At 45.5% G+C, this 22,947-nt stretch overlaps 1 protein-coding gene across 2 annotated transcripts; it reads right to left on the bottom strand.

Annotated features, from left to right (window-relative positions):
- Nucleotides 1–561: 561 nt before the first annotated feature.
- LOC121532873 (retinol dehydrogenase 8-like) lies at nucleotides 562–19,233 on the bottom strand. 2 transcript variants are annotated; one of them, XM_041838666.2, is made up of 7 exons: nucleotides 19,216–19,233; nucleotides 13,623–13,826; nucleotides 7,816–7,977; nucleotides 4,738–4,917; nucleotides 3,959–4,052; nucleotides 2,014–2,197; nucleotides 562–1,174 (listed from the first exon to the last, which is right to left on the bottom strand). In XM_041838666.2, the coding sequence occupies exons 2-7, from the start codon at nucleotides 13,726–13,728 to the stop codon at nucleotides 944–946; spliced, it is 957 nt and encodes a 318-aa protein (XP_041694600.1). In that variant the 5' UTR covers nucleotides 13,729–13,826; nucleotides 19,216–19,233; the 3' UTR covers nucleotides 562–943. The 2 variants fall into 2 exon arrangements, with proteins under 2 accessions (XP_041694600.1, XP_041694599.1); XM_041838665.2 differs by lacking the exon at nucleotides 19,216–19,233 and having other exon boundaries at nucleotides 13,623–13,865.
- Nucleotides 19,234–22,947: the final 3,714 nt, after the last annotated feature.

The following is a 22,947-nucleotide window of genomic DNA, read 5'->3' as shown; positions in this document are numbered from 1 at the left end:
ATGTTGGAAAGCTTGATCTTACCTTGATACTTGATTTTGACAGCTGTTGTTGTTGTTGTATGCCCTCGTTTAACAGAACGAGATTTGCGCTGTCACCGCGAGAATATATATATATATGTGCTCAAGACCGTCGTGACTGCGCTAGATGCGCAACTTCATTTAATCTGATAATCTTTCTTTATGAATAGGATAACATTATATTTTACCCAGTTGTTTTGGAGGTTTTCATCTCAGATCATATGTGAATTGGCTTGAAGACCCTTTTGGCAGTTAATCACGGTTCCACACTGAAAGCAACTTCTTTACTCAAGCTGTTTTTAATTGATTACAGGTCGATAGTTCCATCTTGCGGTTGAACGGAGCGACTAGACATTGCATTCATCTCAACTTCACTGGTGTTTTTCTTTCAGGTTGAATAATCATAACAATATATTATATCTTATTGACCAAAACAGGTATCTTGAATGATTCCCCAAAAAACCATAATTAACAAGGATGACAACAGTAATGGAATGTCATATTTTAGTTCCAATATAAATCAGGGACTTCTCAGGAAGTTAGAAAGATACAATGAGGTTTTAATGTGAAAATAGAGCCGATCCATTCTATTGAAAATGACATACATTACACACAAGATAGTATCTATACATACATAGTCTATGTTAGACAGACATAGAGGTTACAGTTCAACTTCTGTAGGTCCTGCTTCTATAAAAACAAACAGTAAAAAGTATGGCAGCTCACAGATGGGGGAACACTTTAAAACTGCAGGGGGTGTTTTGAATTTGTCTGTCTTTACAAGTGTGTGTCTTGACTCTCTCTCTCTCCGTGTGTGTGTGTGTGTTGGGTGAGATGGTCCTGGAGCGCAGACATCCACAGGTCAGTTAATGCATACTAGTGTGTGTGTGTGTCTCTGCGTGTGTTTGTGTGTGTGTGTCCGTGTCTAGTTAGGGGAGATGGTCCTGGAGCGTAGACATCCACAGGTCAGGTACTGCATAGCCTTCATGCTAACGTGCATCAGGGGCCCCAGGTTGAACAACATATGGTAGAAGGCGTGCACCGACAGGCCGCCCGTCTCGTCTGCGTACTTCAGTGCCACGATGGGCGTGTACAGAGGGTTGGTAAGGTTCCGGAACCGTGCAGAACTACCCTGCTCAATCACCTTCTTAGTGCACTACAGGAGAGGGAGAGAGACTAGTTAGTGTACTGGAGGAGAGGGAGAGAGACTAGTTAGTGTACTGGAGGAGAGGGAGAGAGACTAGTTAGTGTACTGGAGGAGAGGGAGAGAGACTAGTTAGTGTATTGGAAGAGAGGGAGAGAGACTAGTTAGTGCACTGGAGGAGAGGGAGAGAGACTAGTTAGTGTATTGGAAGAGAGGGAGGGAGACTAGTTAGTGCACTGTAGGAGCGGGAGAGAGACTAGTTAGTGTACTGGAGGAGTGGGAGAGAGACTAGTTAGTGTACTGGAGGAGCGGGAGATAGACTAGTTAGTGCACTGGATGAGAGGGAGAGAGACTAGTTAGTGCACTGTAGGAGCGGGAGAGAGACTAGTTAGTGTACTGGAGGAGCGGGAGAGACTAGTTAGTGCCCTGGAGGAGAGGGAGAGAGACTAGTTAGTGTACTGGAAGAGAGGGAGAGAGACTAGTTAGTGCACTGGAGGAGCAGGAGATACACTAGTTAGTGCCGTGGAGGAGCGGGAGAGAGGGAGAGAGAGTAGGGAGAGAGTAGATAGAGAGTAGAGAGAGTAGATAGAGAGAGTAGAGATAGAGAAGAGAGAGTAGATAGAGAGAGTAGAGATAGAGTAGGGAGAGAGTATATAGAGAGAGTAGGGAGAGAGTATATAGAGAGAGTAGGGAGAGAGTAGAGAGAGAGTAGGGAGAGAGTAGAGAGAGAGTAGGGAGAGAGTAGAGAGAGTAGAGAGAGAGTAGGGAGAGAGTAGAGAGAGAGTAGGGAGAGAGTAGAGAGAGAGAGTAGAGAGCGATAGACTATGCCACACACAGACAGGTGGACTAACCCTGGCGATGTCATCAGGGGTCTGTCCGAGCGTCTCAAAGATGTCGACGGAGGAGGGCAGGTAGACGTTTTTAAAGTAGTTGACGGTGTCTGCATCGGCCCCAGGGAACTCTTTCTGACGGACGTCCTGTATCATCTTAGATTCAAACTCTGTATGGACCGGGCCTGGCTCTATCATAGACATACTTGAGGGGAGGGAGAGGAAGGAGAGGAGGAAGGGAGAGGAGGGAGAGAAGGAAGAGGAGGGAGGGAGAGGAGGGAAGGAGAGGAGGGAGAGAAAGGAAGGAGAGGAGGGAGAGAAAGGAAGGAGAGGAGGGAAGGAGAGGAGGGAAGGAGAGGAGGGAGTGGAGAGGAGGGAAGGAGAGGAGGGAGAGGAGAGGAGGGAAGGAGGGAAGGAGAGGAGGGACAGAGGGAGGGAGATGAGGTAAGGAGAGGAGGGGAGGAGGGAAGGAGAGGAGCGGGAGGAGGGAAGGAGAGGAGGGAGAGGAGAAGAGGAGAAAAGGAGAGGAGGGAGAGGAGGGAGAGGAGGGAAGGAGAGGAGGGAGAGGAGAGGAGGGAGAGGAGGGAAGGAGAGGAGGGAGAGGAGGGAGAGGAGAGGAGGGAGAGGAGGAAGAGGAGAGGAGGGGGAGGAGGGAAGGAGAGGAGGGAGAGGAGGGAGAGGAGAGGAGGAAGAGGAGGGGGAGGAGGGCAGGAGAGGAGGGAGAGGAGGGGAGGGATAGGAGGGAAGGAGGGAGAGGAGGGAGAGGAGGGACAGGAGGGAAGGAGAGGAGGGAGAGGAGAGGTGGGGGAGGAAGGACGGAGAGGAGGGAGAGGAGGGAGAGGAGGGAGAGGAAGGAGTGAGAGGAGGAAGGGAGACGAGGGAGAGGAGGGAGAGTAGGGAGAGTAGGGAAGGAGAGGAGGGAGAGGAGGGAATGAGAGGAGGGAGAGGAGGGAGAGGAGAGGAGGCAGAGGAGGGAAGGAGAGGAGGGAGGGGAGGGAGAGGAGGGAGGGAGAGGAAGGAGATGAGGGACAGGAGGGAAGGAGAGGAGGGGAAGGAGGGAAGGAGAGGAGGGAGAGGAGAGGAGGGAGAAGGGGGAGGGAGAGGAAGGAGTGAGAGGAGGAAGGGAGAGGAGGGAAGGAGGGGAGGGAGAGGAGGGAAGGAGAGGAGAAAGGGAGAGGAGGGAGAGGAGGGGAGGGGGAGGAGGGAAGGAGAGGAGGGAGAGGAGGGAAGGAGAGGGGGGAGAGGAGGGGGAGGAGGGAAGGAGAGGAAGGAGAGGAGGGAGAGGAGAGGAGGAGGAGGAGCGAAGGAGAGGAGGGAGAGGAGATGAGGGGGAGGAGGGATAGGAAGGAGTGAGAGGAGGAAGGGAGAGGAGGGAAGGAGGGGAGCGGGAGGAGGGAAGGAGGGGAGGGAGAGGAGGGAAGGAGAGGAGGAAGGAGAGGAGGGAGAGGAGGGAAGGAGAGGAGGGAGAGGAGGGAAGGAGAGGTGGGAAGGAGAGGAGGGAAGGAGAGGAGAGGAGGGAAGGAGGGAAGGAGAGGAGGGACAGAGGGAAGGAGAGGGGGGAGAGGAGGGAGAGGAGAGGAGGGAGAGGAGGGGGAGGAGGGAAGGAGAGGAGGGAGAGGAGGGAGAGGAGGGAGAGGAGAGGAGGGAGAGGGGAGGAGGGGGAGGAGGGAAGGAGAGGAGGGAGAGGAGAGGAGGGGGAGGAGGGAGAGGAGAGGAGGGGGAGGAGGGAAGGAGAGGAGGGAGAGGAGAGGAGGGGGAGGACGGAAGGAGAGGAGAGGAAGAGGGAGAAGGGAAAGAGACAAGAAGAGGGGGGGAGGGGGGAGAGGGACAGAGTTAGAAAAGGTGGTGGAGAAGAACAGAAGAGAGATCATGTTTTTAATCGTATGCTTTAATTGGTCCGTCCCTGACAAATATATTAAATAAAGAAATTCATTTTGGGAAATGTAGTTGTGTTAGAGAAACTCACGTGACGTTAAACTTGAGCAGCTGTACAGCCAAACACTCACAAAACCCTTCCATGGCAAACTTAGAGGCAGCATACACGTCATTAAACACAACGCCTGAGATGAGAGAATACTATTTTACTATTTTATTACGATCACATCTGTTGACAACCATTATGTAAAAAAACTAAAAGGGTTTCATCCCATTTTCAAATCAACAACAGACATAATATTATATGAAACAGCGATTTCATTGGATTTCTTCACCATTATATCATATTCCGAACAGTTTATGATGTTGTACATATAATATGCCATTTAGCAGACGCATTTATCCAAAGCGACTTACAGGCATGTGTGCATACATTTTTACGTATGGGTGGACCCGGGGATTGAACCCACTACCCTGGCGTTACAAGCACCATGCTCTACCAATTGAGCTACAGAGGACCACATGGACCCACTGTAATCCTTCACCATCAAAACATAGACGTAGACATCACCTTTTCTGTGTTATTATGTTTGGTTCAGCAGATATTTAGAAAAATACGTTGTCCGGCAATGGCATAATATAAAAATGTCCGCTAGGAGGCGTTTTGGCGATGCCTCCATATCTGAAAATGTTCAAGGCCTCAAACTGTGCAAGTGTACCGAGTTTCATGCTTTTATGAAAAAGTTAACATATCACCTCAAATTTGGCACATATCGCCTGGACCACTATGATGTGTGTCCCCTCATCTTTTTCATATCAGCCAATCAATCAATCAACCAATCAATCAATCAGTAAAGCATAGTTCCGTACCCTGTAGTCCCATGACACTGCTGACCACTATGATGTGTCCTCCCCTCCTCTTCTTCATATCTGGCATCACCTCCTTGATCATCCGGATCACACCGAAGAAGTTGGTCTCAAACACACTCTTCATCTCAGCGATACTGATGCTTTCCACCGGTCCCACCAGCCCTATACCTGCATTATTAACTAGAGAGAGAGGGAGGAGGAGGGAGAGGAGAGGTGGGAGGGAGTGGACGGGAGAAGGAGGTGGGAGGGAGTGGATGGGAGAAGGAGGGGGGGAGAGAGAGAAGAGATGGAGAGGGGGAGGGGGGAGAGAGAAGAGGTCGAGTGGGGGAAGGGAGAAGGAGGGGGAGAGAGAGAAGAGGTGGAGAGGTGGAGGGGGAGGGGGAGAGAGAGAAGAGGTCGAGTGGGGGAAGGGAGAAGGAGGGGGGAGAGAGAGAAGAGGTCGAGTGGGGGAGGGAGAAGGAGGGGAGAGAGAGAAGAGGTAGAGGGGGGAGGGAGAAGGAGGGGGGAGAGAGAGAAGAGGTGGAGAGGTGGAGGGGGGAGGGAGGTGGGGCTAGAGAGAAGAGGTAGAGAGGGGGAGGGAGAAGGAGGGGAGAGAGAGAAGAGGTAGAGAGGGGGAGGGAGAAGGAGGGGGGAGAGAGAAGAGAGAGGGAGAAATAGGGAAAGAAGAAGGAAAGCGTGACAGCCATGTTCATAAGGGTGATCAGAGCGCTCCAGTGTCTTCAGTTGGGTTCCTGTCATCACCACAGGGTGGCAGTAGAACCAAAAGTATTAGTCCAGTCTGTCTATAACCAGGTATTAGCCCAGTCTGTCTACACTGAGCTATAACCAGCCATTAGCCCAGTCTGTCTACACTGAGCTATGACCAGGGCAGGGGCAGTGTGTTCATTAGGGCGATATGGGCGACGCACTGCCAAACGGGAAAAGCAAGGGATTTTTTTTCTAATCAATTATATCACGGCAACAGTAGTTATCAGTGTTCTAATCTAGACTTCTGATCTGCCACTAAATGTCCAATCAGGCTAAAGTCGTGCTTCAAATGGCCCCGCCCGTTTTGGGGCGATTTCAGTCAGGTTGAAAATCGCCCAGAAGTCTCTTATAGCCTCTAATGTAAAATCTATTTTTTTCAAATATCAGAGCTTTCAATACAATCTCTATGGGTTTCTGAGGGCTTGCACTTACGCGCTTTCGTCATACGTAACATAACCATGAACGTAACTAAGAAAAGAGCGGGTAGCAGCATCAATCAATTCACGTACTACTATCAAGATGGCTATAGCGTTCAGTGCAACTCGATTGTCTCTTTGAAAGAAGTTCACATCAAAGAGACAACCACAAAGTGCAGGAGCGCTTTTTTGAGTTCCTTCCCATCTCGGAATCAACCTCAGTCTCAATCGCCAGTGTGCTTTTGGAGAGACTGAACGGTCTTTTTGCCGACGACGTGAAAGTCAAACTCATTGCGCAAGCTACGATGGAGCCAGTGTGATGAGGCGAGAGAAGGCAAAAGGTGCGTGAGCATTTCAAGAAAGGCCATTACGTGCATTGCTATGCGCATCAGCTGAATTTGATCATGCAGCAAGCTAAAAAGTAACTAGTAAACTAGTCCTCAGCATGCCTGATTTCAATGAGAAAGTCATTGACCGCTTTGCTGCATTGAAAGAGAGAAGAGAACAGTTTCAGTACAAGTAATGTAGCCTCTCTCTCTCTTTGTCCCTCCCTGTCTGTCTCTTTAACACACACACGCCCAAATCAGTTCACAGTTGATGTTGTTTAAAATAGTTATTTTTCATTTTAAAAAAAGTAAACAATTTTTTTTTACAAATCTATACAATTGGCCAGAATATGGTTGTTCATATTTACAAAGCCATACAGATAGCTGTGTTTACCTTTTCTAGAAATTATTTTCAAATTCTGTTTTCAGGCAAAATGTCTATCACTGTTCATTTTCACAAATCTATACAAGAGGGCAGAATATGGAAGTCTATAAAAATGTCTTATTACCAATAACTTGCATCAATGTTTTCAGTAGCCTCTATCAAAAGCTCCTGCTTGCTCAGGTGCACATATTTCCAATTCAACCATGAGGCCTTTTTGAAGCAAGTAATGTGTATATCAGTATTGACTTATATGCTGCCCCTGTCTTCATGTTGTTGCTGGACATATCTTTTTTAAAATGTGTGTAGGTCACCTAAATCATCAGAAAAATGGCCCCCCCTGAGAATTTTTTCAGGAGCCGCCACTGGACCAGGGCCTGTATAGTATATATCAGCCAAACTCAACTGGCGGACCTAGAAAAGGGTAAATACGGACCGCGGGTCCCAACTTTTTAGGAACTCAGTCGAGCTTTCAACTTACTGCTGTTGAGAGTTGTACAAGGCTGATAAATGACAATATCCCTCCGGACCTTTGCCACCTAGAAAATGTGTGTGACCGGACCTTCTCAAATAGTAGTTGAGTACCCCTGGTATACGTCAAGCATCTAAGGAGTGATGATCTAGGGTCGGTTTTGCTTTCTAGATCACAATGAATAACACTACAATGGCGGGGGGGTAAAGTCCAAAGTGTAGGCGCTTGATACATACGGCCCCTGACCTGAGGTCAGTTTTACTGTGGCGTCCCCAGTCTCTCAATTTACTATGATCTGAACTAAGATCAGTTTTGCATGGTTTATCCCTATTGGTTAAAGTCAGGATTGAGGGAGGTTAAGATAGATGTGTGTAAGAGTTTTTATAGTTGAGAACGTACAACAACACATCGTCTTTTAGACCTTGAAAATGTCCTAAATGGCACCCTGATACCTACATAGTGCCCTACTTTTCACCAGAGCCCTGTGGGCCTATGCGCCCTGGTCAAAATAAGTGCACTCTATAGGGAAATGGCACCCATTTGGGACGTACCCCTTCAGATACGTTTATAGATTTTCAAATCATAAAAGTGTTCCTTAGTTATTGTGTTTTTATTTTGACAGAAGTGTTGCCTTGCGTCATGAAAAACAAAGCTGTTCCTTACTGAGTATGTAGAGATTAGGGTACCATTTGGGACATAACCCCTTCAGATAAGTCCATAGACTGTGTTCCTTACTGAGTACGTCTACATGTCTGTCCTTGATTCCGTTGATACACTGTTTGACTGACTCGTCCGTACACACGTCCAGCACAGCTAGAGAGAGGGTCTTCCCGTACGCATCACCCGCTGCCTCCACAAGCTTGTCTTTACGCTTCAGGTCTCGCATGGTGGCAATGACTGCAGAGAGAGAGGAGAGGGGGGAGAGGGGGGAGAGAGGGGGGGAGAGGGAGGAGAGTGGGGAGTGAGGGGGGGAGTGAGAGGAGAGAGGGGGGAGGGGGGGAGAGGGGGAGAGGGAGGAGAGAGGAGAGAGAGAGGGGGAGGGGGGAAGGGGGAGAGAGGAGAGATGGGGAGAGGGGGGAGGAGAGAGGGAGGGGGAGGCGGTGAGGGAGGCGGAGGGAGAGGAGAGGGAGAGAGAGAGGAGAGAGGGATGGAGAGAGAGAGGAGAGGGAGGAGAGATATGTCCAGAGAGAGAAAGAGGAGAGAGAGATGCACACACAGAGAGAGAGAGGAGAGTGAGAGATGTACACAGAGAGAGAGAGAGAGAGAGAGAGAGAGAGAGAGAGAGAGAGAGAGAGAGAGAGAGAGAGAGAGAGAGAGAGAGAGAGAGAGAGAGAGAGAGAGAGAGAGAGAGAGAGAGGAGCGAGAGAGAGAGAGCGAGAGAGAGAGAGAGAGAGAGAGAGAGAGAGAAGAGAGAGAGAGGAGATAGATGTACAGAGAGAGAGATGAGAGAGAGGGAGAGAGATGTAAAGAGAGAGCGAGAGAGAGAGAGAGAGAGAGAGAGAGAGAGAGAGAGAGAGAGAGAGAGAGAGAGAGAGAGAGAGAGAGAGAGAGAGAGAGAGAGAGAGAGAGAGAGAGAGAGAGAGAGAGAGAGATAATAGGGTCAAACAGAGTTCACTGGATTAAACCTGATATTGAGTAAACATAGATTACACTGTGTGTCTGTGTGGAATGTGTATGTTGAGAGGTCAAGGAGAGGAGGAGAGGAAAGGGCGGATGCAAACATCAACAATCAAGACAGGAAGGAGAGAGAGAGAGAGAGAGGGGGAGAGAGGGGGAGACAGAGAGAGAGACGTGAACCAAGAGGCAGAAAGAGAGAAGGAATTGTGTGAGGGAGAGAAAGGAGGGTTGAAATTGTCATTCTGAGAATATATACAGTGAGGGAAAAAAGTATTTGATCCCCTGCTGATTTTGAACGTTTACCCACTGACAAAGACATGATCAGTCTATCATTTTAATGGTAGGTTTATTTGAACAGTGAGAGACAGAATAACAACAACAAAATCCAGAAAAACGCATGTCAAAAATGTTATAAATTGATTTGCATTTTAATGAGGGAAATAAGTATTTGACCCCTCTGCAAAACATGACTTAGTGGCAAAACCCTTGTTGGCAATCAGAGGTCAGACGTTTCTTGTAGTTGGCCACCAGGTTTGCACACATCTCAGGAGGGATTTTGTCCCACTCCTCTTTGCAGATCTTCTCCAAGTCATTAAGGTTTCGAGGCTGACGTTTGGCAACTCGAACCTTCAGCTCCCTCCACAGATTTTCTATGGGATTAAGGTCTGGAGACTGGCTAGGCCACTAAGTGGGGCAGTAAGCGGCCTAGCCAGGGCCCCTCCTGGAGGTTTAGGTATTGTCCGCCAGGCATTATGACACAGAGAGCAGTGGTAATGGTCCTACTCTTACTGATTAGTCTTTAGGTTAAGCAGGGAGGAGACAGAATAACCATGACGTGTAAGAAACATACACACTCTGACGTACACAGGGCTTTGCATAGCAGACAGACAATCATGTAACCGTGCTGTGTGTTATAACCTGCTATGTAAGTGTTCTCTCCTATGTGTGTCAGTGGTTTAACCTGCTATGTAACTGTTCTCTCCTATGAGTACCAGTGGTATAACCTGCTATGTAAGTGATGTACGTTGTGTATCAGTGGTATATCCTGCTATGTAGGTGATATTTGTTGTGTATCAGTGGTATATCCTCCTATGTAGGTGATATTTGTTGTGTATCAGTGGTATATCCTCCTATGTAGGTGATATTTGTTGTGTATCAGTGGTATATCCTCCTATGTAGGTGATATTTGTTGTGTATAAGTGGTATTTCCACACACAGCCACTTACAGACAGTTACACGTATATAGTTACAGCTACGCTTACAGTTTGCGTAACAGTTAGAGTTATTGTTACAAAAACACTTACATACACGGACAATCATGTAACCCTGCTGTGTAAGTGTTGAAACCTGCTGTGTAAGTGTTGAAACCTGCTGTGTAAGTGTTGAAACCTGCTGTGTAAGTGTTGAAACCTGCTGTGTAAGTATCAAATGGCACCCTATTCCCTACATAGTGCACTACTTTAGACCATAAATCATGTTTTTTTTTTATATAGAGATCATAAACTACAGGTTTTTATAATTCAATATATCTGACTGTTTGGACATAACCTACTGTCATCACCATTAGGCTGAGGTACACCACACACACACACACACACACACACACACACACACACACACATACACACACACACACACACACACACACACACACACACACACACACACACACACACACATACACACACACACACACATACAGACTTTATGTCTCACACATCCAGTGCCTTGGGAAAGTATTCATACCCCTTGATTTATTCCACATTTTGTTGTGTTACAGGCTGAATTCAAAATGGATTCAATTGTTGTTATTTTTTGCTCAGCCGTCTACACACAATACGCCACAATCACAAAGTGAAAACATGTTTTGAGAAAATGTTGCATATTTATTGAAAATGAAATATAGAAACATCTACAGTGGGGAGAACAAGTGTTTGATACACTGCCGATTTTACAGGATTTCCTACTTACAAAGCATGTAGAGGTCTGTAATTTTTATCATAGGTGCACTTCAACTGTGAGAGACGGAATCTAAAAGAAAAATCCAGAAAATCACATTGTATGATTTTTAAGTAATTAATTTGCATTTTATTGCATGACATAAGTATTTGATCACCTACCAACCAGTAAGAATTCCGGCTTTCACAGACCTGTTAGTTTTTCTTTAAGAAGCCCTCCTGTTCTCCACTCATTACCTGTATTAACTGCACCTGTTTGAACTTGGTACCTGTATAAAAGACACCTGTCCACACACTCAATCAAACAGACTCCAACCTCTCCACAATGGCCAAGACCAGAGAGCCGTGTAAGGACATCAGGGATAAAATTGTAGACCTGCACAAGGCTGGGATGGGCTACAGGACAATAGGCAAGCAGCTTGGTGAGAAGGCAACAACTGTTGGCGCAATTATTAGAAAATGGAAGAAGTTCAAGATGACGGTCAATCACCCTCGGTCTGGGGCTCCATGCAAGATCTCACCTCGTGGGGCATCAATGATCAGGATCAGCCCAGAACTACACGGCAGGACATGGTCAATGACCTGAAGAGAGCTGGGACCACAGTCTCAAAGAAAACCATTAGTAACACACTACGCCGTCATGGATTAAAATCCTGCAGCGCACGCAAGGTCCCCCTGCTCAAGCCAGCGCATGTCCAGGCCCATCTGAAGTTTGCCAATGACCATCTGGATGATCAAGAGGAGGAATGGGAGAAGGTCATGTGGTCTGATGAGACAAAAATATAGCTTTTTGGTCTAAACTCCACTCGCCGTGTTTGGAGGAAGAAGAAGGATGAGTACAACCCCAAGAACACCATCCCAACCGTGAAGCATGGAGGTGGAAACATCATTCTTTGGGGATGCTTTTCTGCAAAGGGGACAGGACGACTGCACCGTATTGAGGGGAGGATGGATGGGGCCATGTGTCGCGAGATCTTGGCCAACAACCTCCTCCCTTCAGTAAGAGCATTGAAGATGGGTCGTGGCTGGGTCTTCCAGCATGACAACGACCTGAAACACACAGCCAGGGCAACTAAGGAGTGGCTCCGTAAGAAGCATCTCAAGGTCCTGGAGTGGCCTAGCCAGTCTCCAGACCTGAACCCAATAGAAAATCTTTGGAGGGAGCTGAAAGTCTGTATTGCCCAGCGACAGCCCCGAAACCTGAAGGATCTGGAGAAGGTCTGTATGGAGGAGTGGGCCAAAATCCCTGCTGCAGTGTGTGCAAACCTGGTCAAGACCTACAGGAAACGTATGATCTCTGTAATTGCAAACAAAGGTTTCTGTACCAAATATTAAGTTCTGCTTTTCTGATGTATCAAATACTTATGTCATGCAATAAAATGCAAATTAATTACTTAAAAATCATACAATGTGATTTTCTGGATTTTTGTTTTAGATTCCGTCTCTCGCAGTTGAAGTGTACCTATGAAAAAAATTACAGACCTCCACATGCTTTGTAAGTAGGAAAACCTGCAAAATCGGCAGTGTATCAAATACTTGTTCTCCCCACTGTAATTTACATAAGTATTCTCACCCCTGAGTGAATACTTTGTAGAAGCATCTTTGGCAGCGATTACAGTTGTGAGTCTTTCTGGGTAAGTCTCTAAGAGCTTTCCAATCCTGGATTGTACAACCTTTGCTCATTATTATTTTCAAAATTATTCAAGTGCTGTCAAATTGGTTTATAATCATTGCTAGACAACCATTTTCAGGTCTTGCCATAGATTTTTAAGTAGATTTAAGTCAAAACTGTAATTCAGTCACTCAGGATCATTCACTGCCTTCTTGGTAAGCAAATCCAGTGTATATTTGGCCTTGTGTTTTAGGTTATTGTCCCGCTGAAAGGTGAATTCATCTCCCAGTATCTGGTGGAAAGCAGACTGAACCAGGTTTTCCTCTAGGATTTTGCCTGTGCTTAGCTCCATTAAATTTATTTTTTATCCTGAAAAACTCCCCAGTCCTTAACGATTACAAGCATACCCATGACATGATGCAGACACCACTATGCTTGAAAATATGGCGAGTGGTACTCAGTAATGTGTTATATTGGATTTGCCCCAAACAAAACACTTTGCATTCTGGAAAAAAAGTTAATTGCTTTGCCACATTTTTTGCAGTATTACTTTAGTGCCTTGTTGCAAACAGGATGCATGTTTTGGAATTGTTTTGTTCTGTACAAGCTTCCTTCTTTTCACTCTGTAAATTAGGTTAGTATTGTGGAGTAACTACAATGTTGTTGATCCATCCTCAGTTTTCTCCTATCACAGCCATTAAACTCTGTTTTAAAGTCACCATTGACCTCATGGTGGAATCCTTTCCTCTCCGGCAACTGAGTTAGGAACGACGCCTGTATCTTTGTAGTGACTGGATGTATTGATACACCATCCAAAGTGTAATTAATAACTTCAACATGCTCAAAGGGATATTCAATGTCTGCTTTTTTTTTTTACCCATCTTTACCCTTCATCGCAAGGCATTGGAAAACCTCCCTGGTCTTTGTGGTTGAATCTGTGTTTGAAATTCACTGCTTGACTGAGGGACCTTACAGATAATTGTATGTGTGGGGTACAGAAATGAGGTATTCATTACAAAATCATTTTAAACACTATTATTGCACACAGAGTGAGTCCTTGCAACTTATTATGTGACTTGTTAAGCACAGTTTTACTCGTGAGTTTATTTAGGCTTGCCATAACAAAGGGGTTGAATACTTATTGACCTAAGACATTTCAGCTTTTCATTTTGTATTAATTTGTAACAATTTAAAAATACCTAATTCCACTTTGACACTATGGGATATTGTGTGTAGGCCAGTGACAAAAACATCTAAATTGTATCCATTTTTAATTCAGGCTGTAACACAACAAAATGTGGAAAAAGTAAAGGTGTGTGAATACTCTCTGAAGGTACTGGGGGTTACTCTCTTACCGTGATAGCGCTGTTTCTCGTCCTTGGCGAGCATCACCGCCATCCTCAGCCCGATCCCGGAGGAGCAACCGGTGATAAGCACCACTTTTTGTCCTGGGCTCGACATGGCTCTCCTAACGTTTTTCCCTTAACGTTCAAATAACTAACGTCGCTTCTCTTCTCTCTCCAGTTGGCACATCGGGAATGAGCAAGCAGCAGCGCAAGCTGTGGCAAGATGACAGGGGCTTTGAGTTGAGAGCCACTGTAAGCGGATAACAGACACACGCACACACACACACACACACACATACACACACACGCACGCACACACACACACACACACACACACACACACACACACACACACACACACACACAGCGCTGCAGAGTCACATAGATAGCAAACACAAGCCCTGCACGAGGATTATCTAACCGGTAGGCTACACTGTCGGTTGGTCATCTGGTGCGGCTTCCCCGCCTCATCTGTTGAGCTCAATAGAACAGTATTGACTAGGCCAGAGATGGGGTCTGTTGTTTACTGTTGCGAGTTAGAATAATAGAATGCACAAGGTGCAATTTCGAAATTTGGTTGCACATTAGCAGATTTCCTCTTGTTATTTCAGTCATTGATAGTCACTCAATTAACCCATGTCAGCTAACAGTTTTTAGATGGGTATATTAGTCTAGCAGCCAGCTGTCTAAACTTCTAGTAATCATGGTCGAATTACCACCTGGGGGCCCCCATTGATTTTGTTAGTGTAATATTCATATGTGTCACCATACTGAATTGTAATTGGATGCATCATACTGTGCAATGATTGGTTAAGACCACCCAGGTGGTGAGGTCATTCTAAGATGATCATGGCCAGAGACACATGGACATGCACGTTATAGCTAGTTAATAAAGAGCTACGTTTATAAATATCCTGTCGTCCTGCATTTTATTATTTTGTACAAAGCGTACAAAACAAGACATGGTGTCAGAGTAAAAGGACTAAAAGATGGATTTTGCTGGAGTTCCTTCACCTCGAATGGATTGGGGGTCTACAAATCTACCCGATGCATGGCGTAAGTTCAAACAGCATGTGGAGCTGATGTTCACGGGTCCTCTGAAGGAAAGAGGAGAAGAGGAAAAGTGCAGCTACCTGCTCCTCTGGATCGGTGAAAAAGGGGAGAGACATTTACAACACATGGACACTTACCGAGGCTGAATCAAAGGTACTGAAAACATACTACGATCGTTTTGAAGCATATGTTTTGCCAAAGACCAATACAATTTTCGCTAGGTACAAATTCCATGAGAAAGTACAAGGCGCTAGTGAATCGTTTGAACAGTTTGTCACTGAGCTGCGTCTGCTTGTGAAAGACTGTGATTATGCAAACAAGGATGAGATGGTCAGGGACCGTATTGTATTTGGAATACAATCACCGCGAGTGAGAGAGAAACTTTTGAATGTTGGATCAGAGTTAACGCTGGACAAAGCTATCGACATAGCCAGATCTCACGAGCTAGCACAGGTTCAGATGAAAACCATTTCAGGCGGCAGCATGAGCGCATCACGTGAACAAGCAGTGCACGCAGTCAGGCAGACATCAAAGCACACCTCCAGTGCCCAGAGAGCATGTTTCAGAACGGAGACAGACAGAACTCCAAAACAGAGCGACACAGACTCCAAACGCCCCCAAAACATGTGGATATTGTGGATACAAAGTGCATGGCGAACAGGGGAATTGCCCAGCTAAAGGCAAACAGTGTACTAAATGTGGAAAATGGAATCACTTTGCAAAAGTGTGCAGAGTTTACCGTGGAAAAACAGTACATACAGTGAGTGAAGATGAAATGTCAATCAAAGAGTCAAATGCTGATGAACTGTTTATTGATTCAGTGACACAGAAAAGTCAGATATCAGAGACAGAGCAAGCCTTTGCTGACATTGAGATAGGAAGACAAGGCACAGAGCTAAAATTCAAACTAGACACTGGTGCACAAGTAAACATTATTCCTCTGAGTAAGTACAGAAGCTTGACATCTGAGTGTGAGCTACAGCCCACCACGCGCAGACTGACTGGTTATGGTGGTGAACAGCTCCCAGTAAAAGGCACATGCACTCTCAAATGCAAATACAAGGAAAGGGACATGATGTTGGACTTTTACGTTGTTGACACTCGAGCACCTGCAGTGCTAGGTCTTAAAGCATGTTTAGACATGGACCTTATCAAGCTAGTTTTATCAGTGACAGCACCAGTAGAGATAGAGAATGTCATGGAGGAGTTTGCTGATGTTTTTACAGGAATAGGACTATTCCCAGGAGAATGTACCATTCACCTTAACCCAGACGCAACCCCTGTGATCTACCCACCGAGAAAGATTCCACTTGCTCTCCGCGCCCGTCTGAAGAAAGAGTTGGAGAGCATGGAGCAATCTGACATCGTCACCAAGGTTACAGAACCGACGGATTGGGTCAACGCGTTAGTGGTGGTGGAGAAACCACGGACAGGCAAGCTCAGAGTATGTCTCGACCCAAGAGACTTGAACAAGGCTATCAAACGCCCCCCATTACCCCCTTACCGACGCTAGATGGCATCACACACAAGCTAGCGGGCGCACGCTACTTCAGTGTCATGGACGCCAGATCAGGCTACTGGGCTATCAAGCTCACAGAAGAGTCATCTAAGCTCACAACGTTCAACACACCGTTTGGACGCTACAGGTTCCGTCGCCTGCCTTTTGGGATTATCTCAGCCCAAGACGAGTTTCAGCGAAAGATCGACGAGGTGTACGAAGGCCTCGACGGAGTCGTGGCAATTGTGGACGACATCCTTGTCTATGGTCGAACCAAAGAGGAACACGACAGAAACCTCAGCGCGATGCTGCAAAGGTCCCGCGAGAGAGGAGTCCGGCTCAACCCCGAGAAGAGCACAGTCGGCGCTACAGAGGTCAGCTACTTCGGGCATCTTCTCACAGCGAATGGAATCAAGCCAGATCCGCAGAAGATCTCAGCCATAAAGGAAATGGAGCCACCAAAGAACCGCGCAGAGCTGGAAACAGTGCTTGGCATGGTCAACTACTTAGCCAAGTTCGCACCCAGCCTCTCCAATGCTAATGCACCCCTGCGTCAGCTGCTAAAGCAGTCCAGTGAGTTCCTCTGGGACAACCAACACGACATCGCTTTCCAGAAAGTGAAAGACTTGATCACGAGAGAACCAGGACCAATCCTTGCCTACTACGACCCCAACAAAGAGCTCAGACTCCAGGTGGACGCGTCAAAGTATGGACTAGGGGCAGTGCTACTGCAAGAAGGAAAACCCATCGGCTACGCTTCCAAATCTCTCACAGACTGTGAAATCAACTACGCTCAAATCGAAAAGGAGCTGTACGCCATTCTGTTCGGATGTAAGCGTTTCCATCAGTATGTCTATGGACGACAAGTCATTGTGGAATCAGACCACAAGCCCCTCGAGTCAATCATGAGGAAACCGTTAGCCGCAGCCCCGCCAAGGCTACAGAGAATGATCCTTCAACTACAAAAATACGACTTCACAATCACTCACCGTCCAGGCAAAGACATCCCTGTCGCAGACACACTCTCCAGGAAGTTTCTTACCTACAAGGACAGCAGCCTCAGTGAAGGCATGGACATGCAGGTGCACACTGTGTACAGCAACTTACCAGTTAGTGACACAAAACTGAAGGAGATCCGAGCAGAAACAGAAAAAGACACACAACTCACACAGCTGAGGAAAGTCATACAGTCAGGATGGCCTGAGGAGAGGAGAAAATGCCCTCAGAGCGTCTCAGAGTTCTGGAACCATCGTGACGAACTATCACAGATCAACGGAATCATTTTCAAAGGAGAGAAAATCATCATTCCTACCAGTCTCAGAGAAGAGATTTTGACAAAGATCCATGCTGGACACATGGGCATGGAAAAGTGCAAACAGAGAGCACGGGACATTTTGTTTTGGCCCGGAATGTGCAAACAAATAGAGGACATGGTTGGTAAATGCCCCACCTGTCTTGAACGACGCCCTCGAACACCAAAGAGCCAATGTTACCTCACCGTATCCCAGACCGACCCTGGCAGGTCGTGGGCAACCGATCTGTTCACGTGGAACAACGAGGACTACATTATAACAGTGGACTACTACAGCAGATACTTCGAACTCGACAAGCTTCACAGCACCACATCTGCAGCTGTGATACACAAGCTGAAAGCAGCCTTTGCCAGGCATGGCATTGTAGAGACTTTAATATCTGACAATGGGCCCTGTTACAAATCAAATGAGTTTGAATCCTTCACAAAAGCATGGGAGTTCACACACGTCACCACAAGCCCACATTACCCTCAAAGTAATGGCCTTGCTGAAAAATCTGTGCAGATCGCTAAATCACTCATGGACAAAGCAAAAGCAGACAAGAGAGACCCCTACCTCAGTCTCCTTGAATACCGCAACACTCCAGTTGACAACTTCAAATCACCAGCCCAGCTGTTGATGAGCCGCAGACTTCGCTCAATCCTCCCCAGCACCAACCAGCAGCTGCAACCTGAGGTCGTCAGCTACAAGGAAGTGCATGCAAAACGTGCACAGAGACAGCAACAGCAAAAGCGATACTACGACAGGTCCGCCAGACCACTGCCACCACTGAACGACGGAGAGTCAGTTAGAATCCAGGAGCATGGCTACTGGAAGCCAGCAGTCGTCATCCAACCAGCTGACACTGAACGTTCATATCACGTTCGCACCGCAGAAGGAGCGGTGTACCGCCGCAATCGTCGTCACCTACTGAACACAAAAGAACAACACACTGACGAGATGAACTGTTCCCCTGAAAGAGAACGGGATGGACTAAACACAGACACAACACAACATACACCATACTTACCTGCAACACCACAAGAACTGTTGACTGACACAGAAGCATGCTCAGCTTCATATCACACAAGGTCAGGAAGAGAGGTCAAGCCTAGAGCTGTCCTAGACCTGTGAAATGTCAAAGGGTGTAGGCGGATCGCTGCCCTAAAAGAGTTTCCAGACTGTAAACTTGTTATTGAAAGTTAACTTGAAATGCTTTGGTATTGTATTTGTTTGATATGTTGAGATGTCATTGCTACAGTGAAAAGCTGAGTTGCTGAGAAATATTTGTTCTAAAAATAACAATATGCTGAATCATTGTTTGTCTGTTATGTTGATGCAGTTGGTGCAGTTTAAATGGTTACTTACCTCGAGTTCAAACTACAGAGCATATATTCAAAAGAAACGCTTTATTGTTCCACATATTTTTTCTTTTTTTAAAAGAAGGGGGATGTAATATTCATATGTGTCACCATACTGAATTGTAATTGGATGCATCATACTGTGCAATGATTGGTTAAGACCACCCAGGTGGTGAGGTCATTCTAAGATGATCATGGCCAGAGACACATGGACATGCACGTTATAGCTAGTTAATAAAGAGCTACGTTTATAAATATCCTGTCGTCCTGCATTTTATTATTTTGTACAAAGCGTACAAAACAAGACAGTTAGTAATTCTCACTCAGATATCACATTAAGAACTGTAAACATTTCTCTCCACCCTATTGCAAAATGTGTAGAATTGCAGCTAACTTACTTTAAAACCGCAACATGTTCTCTACACCGCATGGCAAACTGGGTAGAACTGCAACACATAACTCGTGGGACAGCGGCGGCGGCGCGACTGCGGCCCATCATGATGAGTTCAGATTTTTTGTGGCCCCCACCCCCATCAAAGTTGCCAATCCCTGGACTAGGCTATATATCCATAACAAGGAAAAACTAACAATAATAATATAATATTTAGCAGACGCTTTTATCCAAAGCGACATACATTTTTACGTATGGATGGTCCCGGGGATCGAACCCACTACCCTGGCATTACAAGCGCCATGCTCTACCAATTGAGCTACAGAGGACCACATGTACTACTCTGGTGGATAAAGACTGAGTTTACAGAACAGTATGCTGCCTACACTATGAAACGTGCAAGATTTTAGGAAACACTGATTGCGAATAAAATTATTAATATTTGTTTTTAGTAATTTAACGTTTTTTAATGGCAACTTTTTAAAATAACTAATAATGCTGAAAGACTTCTAAATTTACCTAAATAAATAAAAAACTTGATCTTTGAACAAATTGTGATCATCACTGCCTGGTTAAAATACCAATTAGGTTACCGTATATTAATATTATATATTAATATGTTGGCTTAGATTGAATATTTGGGGCGGCAGGTAGCTTAGTGGTTAAGAGCGTTGTGCCAGTAACCGAAAGGTCGCTGGTTCTAATCCCTGAGCCCACTAGGTGAAAAATCTGTCAATGTGCCCTTGATCAAGGCACTTAACCCTAATTGCTCCTGTAAGTCGCTCTGGATAAGAGCGTCTGCTAAAATGTAATATATTAATATGTTGGCTTAGATTGAACATTTAGACATTATTCATATAATATATAAATATTTTGGCCTAGGTTGAACAGTTAGACATTGGCAGTTTTTTTTACCCAAATGTATCTTGTGTTTAATTGATTTTAACCTGATTCCATTTCAGACCACTTTTATTAATCACTTTCAGATCGTTATATTAGATGAAAACTGCTCAGACACCTCTGTAGCTCAACTGGTAGAGCATGGTGCTTATAACGCCAGGGTAGTGGATTCGATGCCCGGGACCACCCATACGTGAAAATGTATGCGCACATGACTGTAAGTCGCTTTGGATAAAAGCGTCTGCTAAATGGCATTGTTATTATTATTACAGTATCTCCGGTTGATCCTTGTGGTGAAGCTTTGGTGAAAGTGCTGAGGTTTGGCGCCACCGTGTGGCCTAGATATCTCATTAAAGAGGAAAACAGAAAGTAATTAATGTCAGATTCTCACTGACAAGATGGTCTTGTCTCTTCCCTAACAATGGGAGTTTTTGTCGCAAAGGAGGGAAAGCAGGCGGTCTGCTTATCGTGGACAGATATTTGACGAGAGTGAAGGAGATTGGCCTCTTCCTCTCTGTCTAAGTCTAGAAAGATGTCAGAATACAGATATGATGTCATCGTTTTAGCACTAGGCTTGCACAACCACAGTTTTCAAAACAATCAATCAACACAATTTATTTATTTTACTAGGCAAGTCAGTTAAGAACAAATTCTTATTTACAATGATGGCCTAAACCGGCCAAACCTGGGCCAATTGTGCGCTGCCCTATGGGACTCCCAATCACGGCCGGTTGTGATACAGCCTGGAATTGAACCAGGGAGTCTGTAGTGACGCCTCAAGCACTGAGATGCAGTGCCTTAGACCGCTGCGCCACTCGGGAGCCCAACTTGATCAAATTGTTTAATCAGCTCAATCAACTTGATCAGATTGTTTAATCAGCTCAATCAACTTGATCAGATTGTTTAATCAGCTCAATCAACTTGATCAGATTGTTTAAACAGCTCAATCAACTTGATCAGATTGTTTAATCAGCTCAATCAACTTGATCAGATTATTTAATCAGCTCAATCAACTTAGATTGTTTAATCAGCTCAATCAACTTGATCAGATTGTTTAATCAGCTCAATCAACTTGATCAGATTGTTTAATCAGATCAATCAACTTGATCAGATTGTTTAATCAGCTCAATCAACTTGATCAGATTGTTTAATCAGCTCAATCAACTTGATCAGATTGTTTAATCAGCTCAATCAACTTGATCAGATTGTTTAATCAGCTCAATCAACTTGATCAGATTGTTTAATCAGCACAATCAACTTGATCAGATTGTTTAATCAGCACAATCAACTTGATCAGATTGTTTAATCAGCTCAATCAACTTGATCAGATTATTTAATCAGCTCAATCAACTTGATCAGATTGTTTAATCAGCTCAATCAACTTGATCAGATTGTTTAATCAGCACAATCAACTTGATCAGATTGTTTAAATTGCCAGCGTCTTGGGATCATGTAGCCCTAAACTGTACTCATGCAGATACAAAACAACAGTAGTAGCCAATAAGGAGATGAAGCTACAACAGGACAAACTTAACAAACATAAATGCATTGAAGACGCCATCTTGCTCGTCCAACATTGATTTGGATTCAATCGATTGAAATGTGTTTTATTTTTTTATCAATATTCATTGACCAGATGATCACACACACGCACGCACGCACACACACACACACACACACACACACACACACACACACACACACACACACACACACACACACACACACACACACACACACACACACACACACACACACACACACACACACACACACACACACACGTTTAAAACTTCCTACCTGAGGGAAGAGGGTAGATCACCTTGGAACTATGGAATATATCTACAGCAGGGAAAGGGGGAATGTGTGTGTGTGTGTGTGTGTGTGTGTGTGTGTGTGTGTGTGTGTGTGTGTGTGTGTGTGTGCATGTGTGTGTGTGTGTGTATCTTTTTGTCACCTGGATACCTGCTGGCTCCTCACATCTCAACATGTTTATGTGCCTGCGTCCAAAATGGCCCCCTATTCCCTGTGTAGTGCACCACTTTAGACCAGGGCCCTATAAGGTATAGGGGGCCATTTGGGACAGAACCCTGTGTGTTAAAGTGTGAGTGTGGGAAAGAGGGAGGGAGAGAGAGAGAGAGAGAGAGAGAGACAGACAGACAGACAGACAGACAGACAGACAGACAGACAGACAGACAGACAGACAGACAGACAGACAGACAGACAGACAGACAGACAGACAGACAGACAGACAGAGAGAGAGAGAGAGAGAGAGAGAGAGAGAGCGAGACAGAGAGAGCGAGACAGAGAGAGCGAGAGAATTACATTTGATGATATGAGCTCCACAAAATAATCTGTGTGAAAGCATTGAGAAACAATCAAAACCATCTCACAGGTTTCAATGTCAGCTTTAGCCAGTTTGTCAATCCTGAGTGAAGAACAGATGTGCTACATTAGAGAGGTGATCTTGTTCCCATAAAAGGGAGGAGGGCAGGAGAGAGAGAGAGAGAGAGGAAGAGGAAGGGATAGAGTGAGACTGACTGGTGTTCCAACAGAGGTCTCCTGTAAGCCACATGACTATGTTAGCCCACTGACTTCACTGAGTTTAAGCCAAGGTATTGGCTGGGGGAGCAACTCTAATATTTAGGTCTCTAATATTTAGGTCTCTAATATTTAGGTCTCTAATATTTAGGTCTCTAATATTTAGGTCTCTAATATTTAGGTCTTGAACGCTAACGGTTATTCATACTATTCACGGAACTACCTCCGTTACAAGAGGAAGGAGGAAGATGGCTGAGGAAGAGGAGAGGAGGAAAACTAGAGGAGAGAGAAGATCACT

This window comes from Coregonus clupeaformis, chromosome 38, assembly GCF_020615455.1.
Source record: "Coregonus clupeaformis isolate EN_2021a chromosome 38, ASM2061545v1, whole genome shotgun sequence".
In the NCBI taxonomy this organism is placed as follows: Eukaryota; Metazoa; Chordata; class Actinopteri; order Salmoniformes; family Salmonidae; genus Coregonus; species Coregonus clupeaformis.
The sequence above is the reverse complement of the archived record's forward strand: the minus strand, read 5'-3'. Positions and strand labels throughout refer to the sequence as shown.

Excerpts from the sequence above, each read along its gene's own strand:
- LOC121532873 (XM_041838666.2), bottom strand. The coding sequence starts at position 13,728 with ATGTCGAGCCCAGGACAAAAAGTGGTGCTTATCACCGGTTGCTCCTCC. Across the intron at positions 4,918-7,815 it reads CAGACATGTAGACGTACTCA|TTAATAATGCAGGTATAGGG; the intron begins GTAAGGAACACA and ends CTCTCTCTCTAG. Across the intron at positions 1,175-2,013 it reads CCCCTGATGACATCGCCAGG|TGCACTAAGAAGGTGATTGA; the intron begins GTTAGTCCACCT and ends CCTCTCCTGTAG.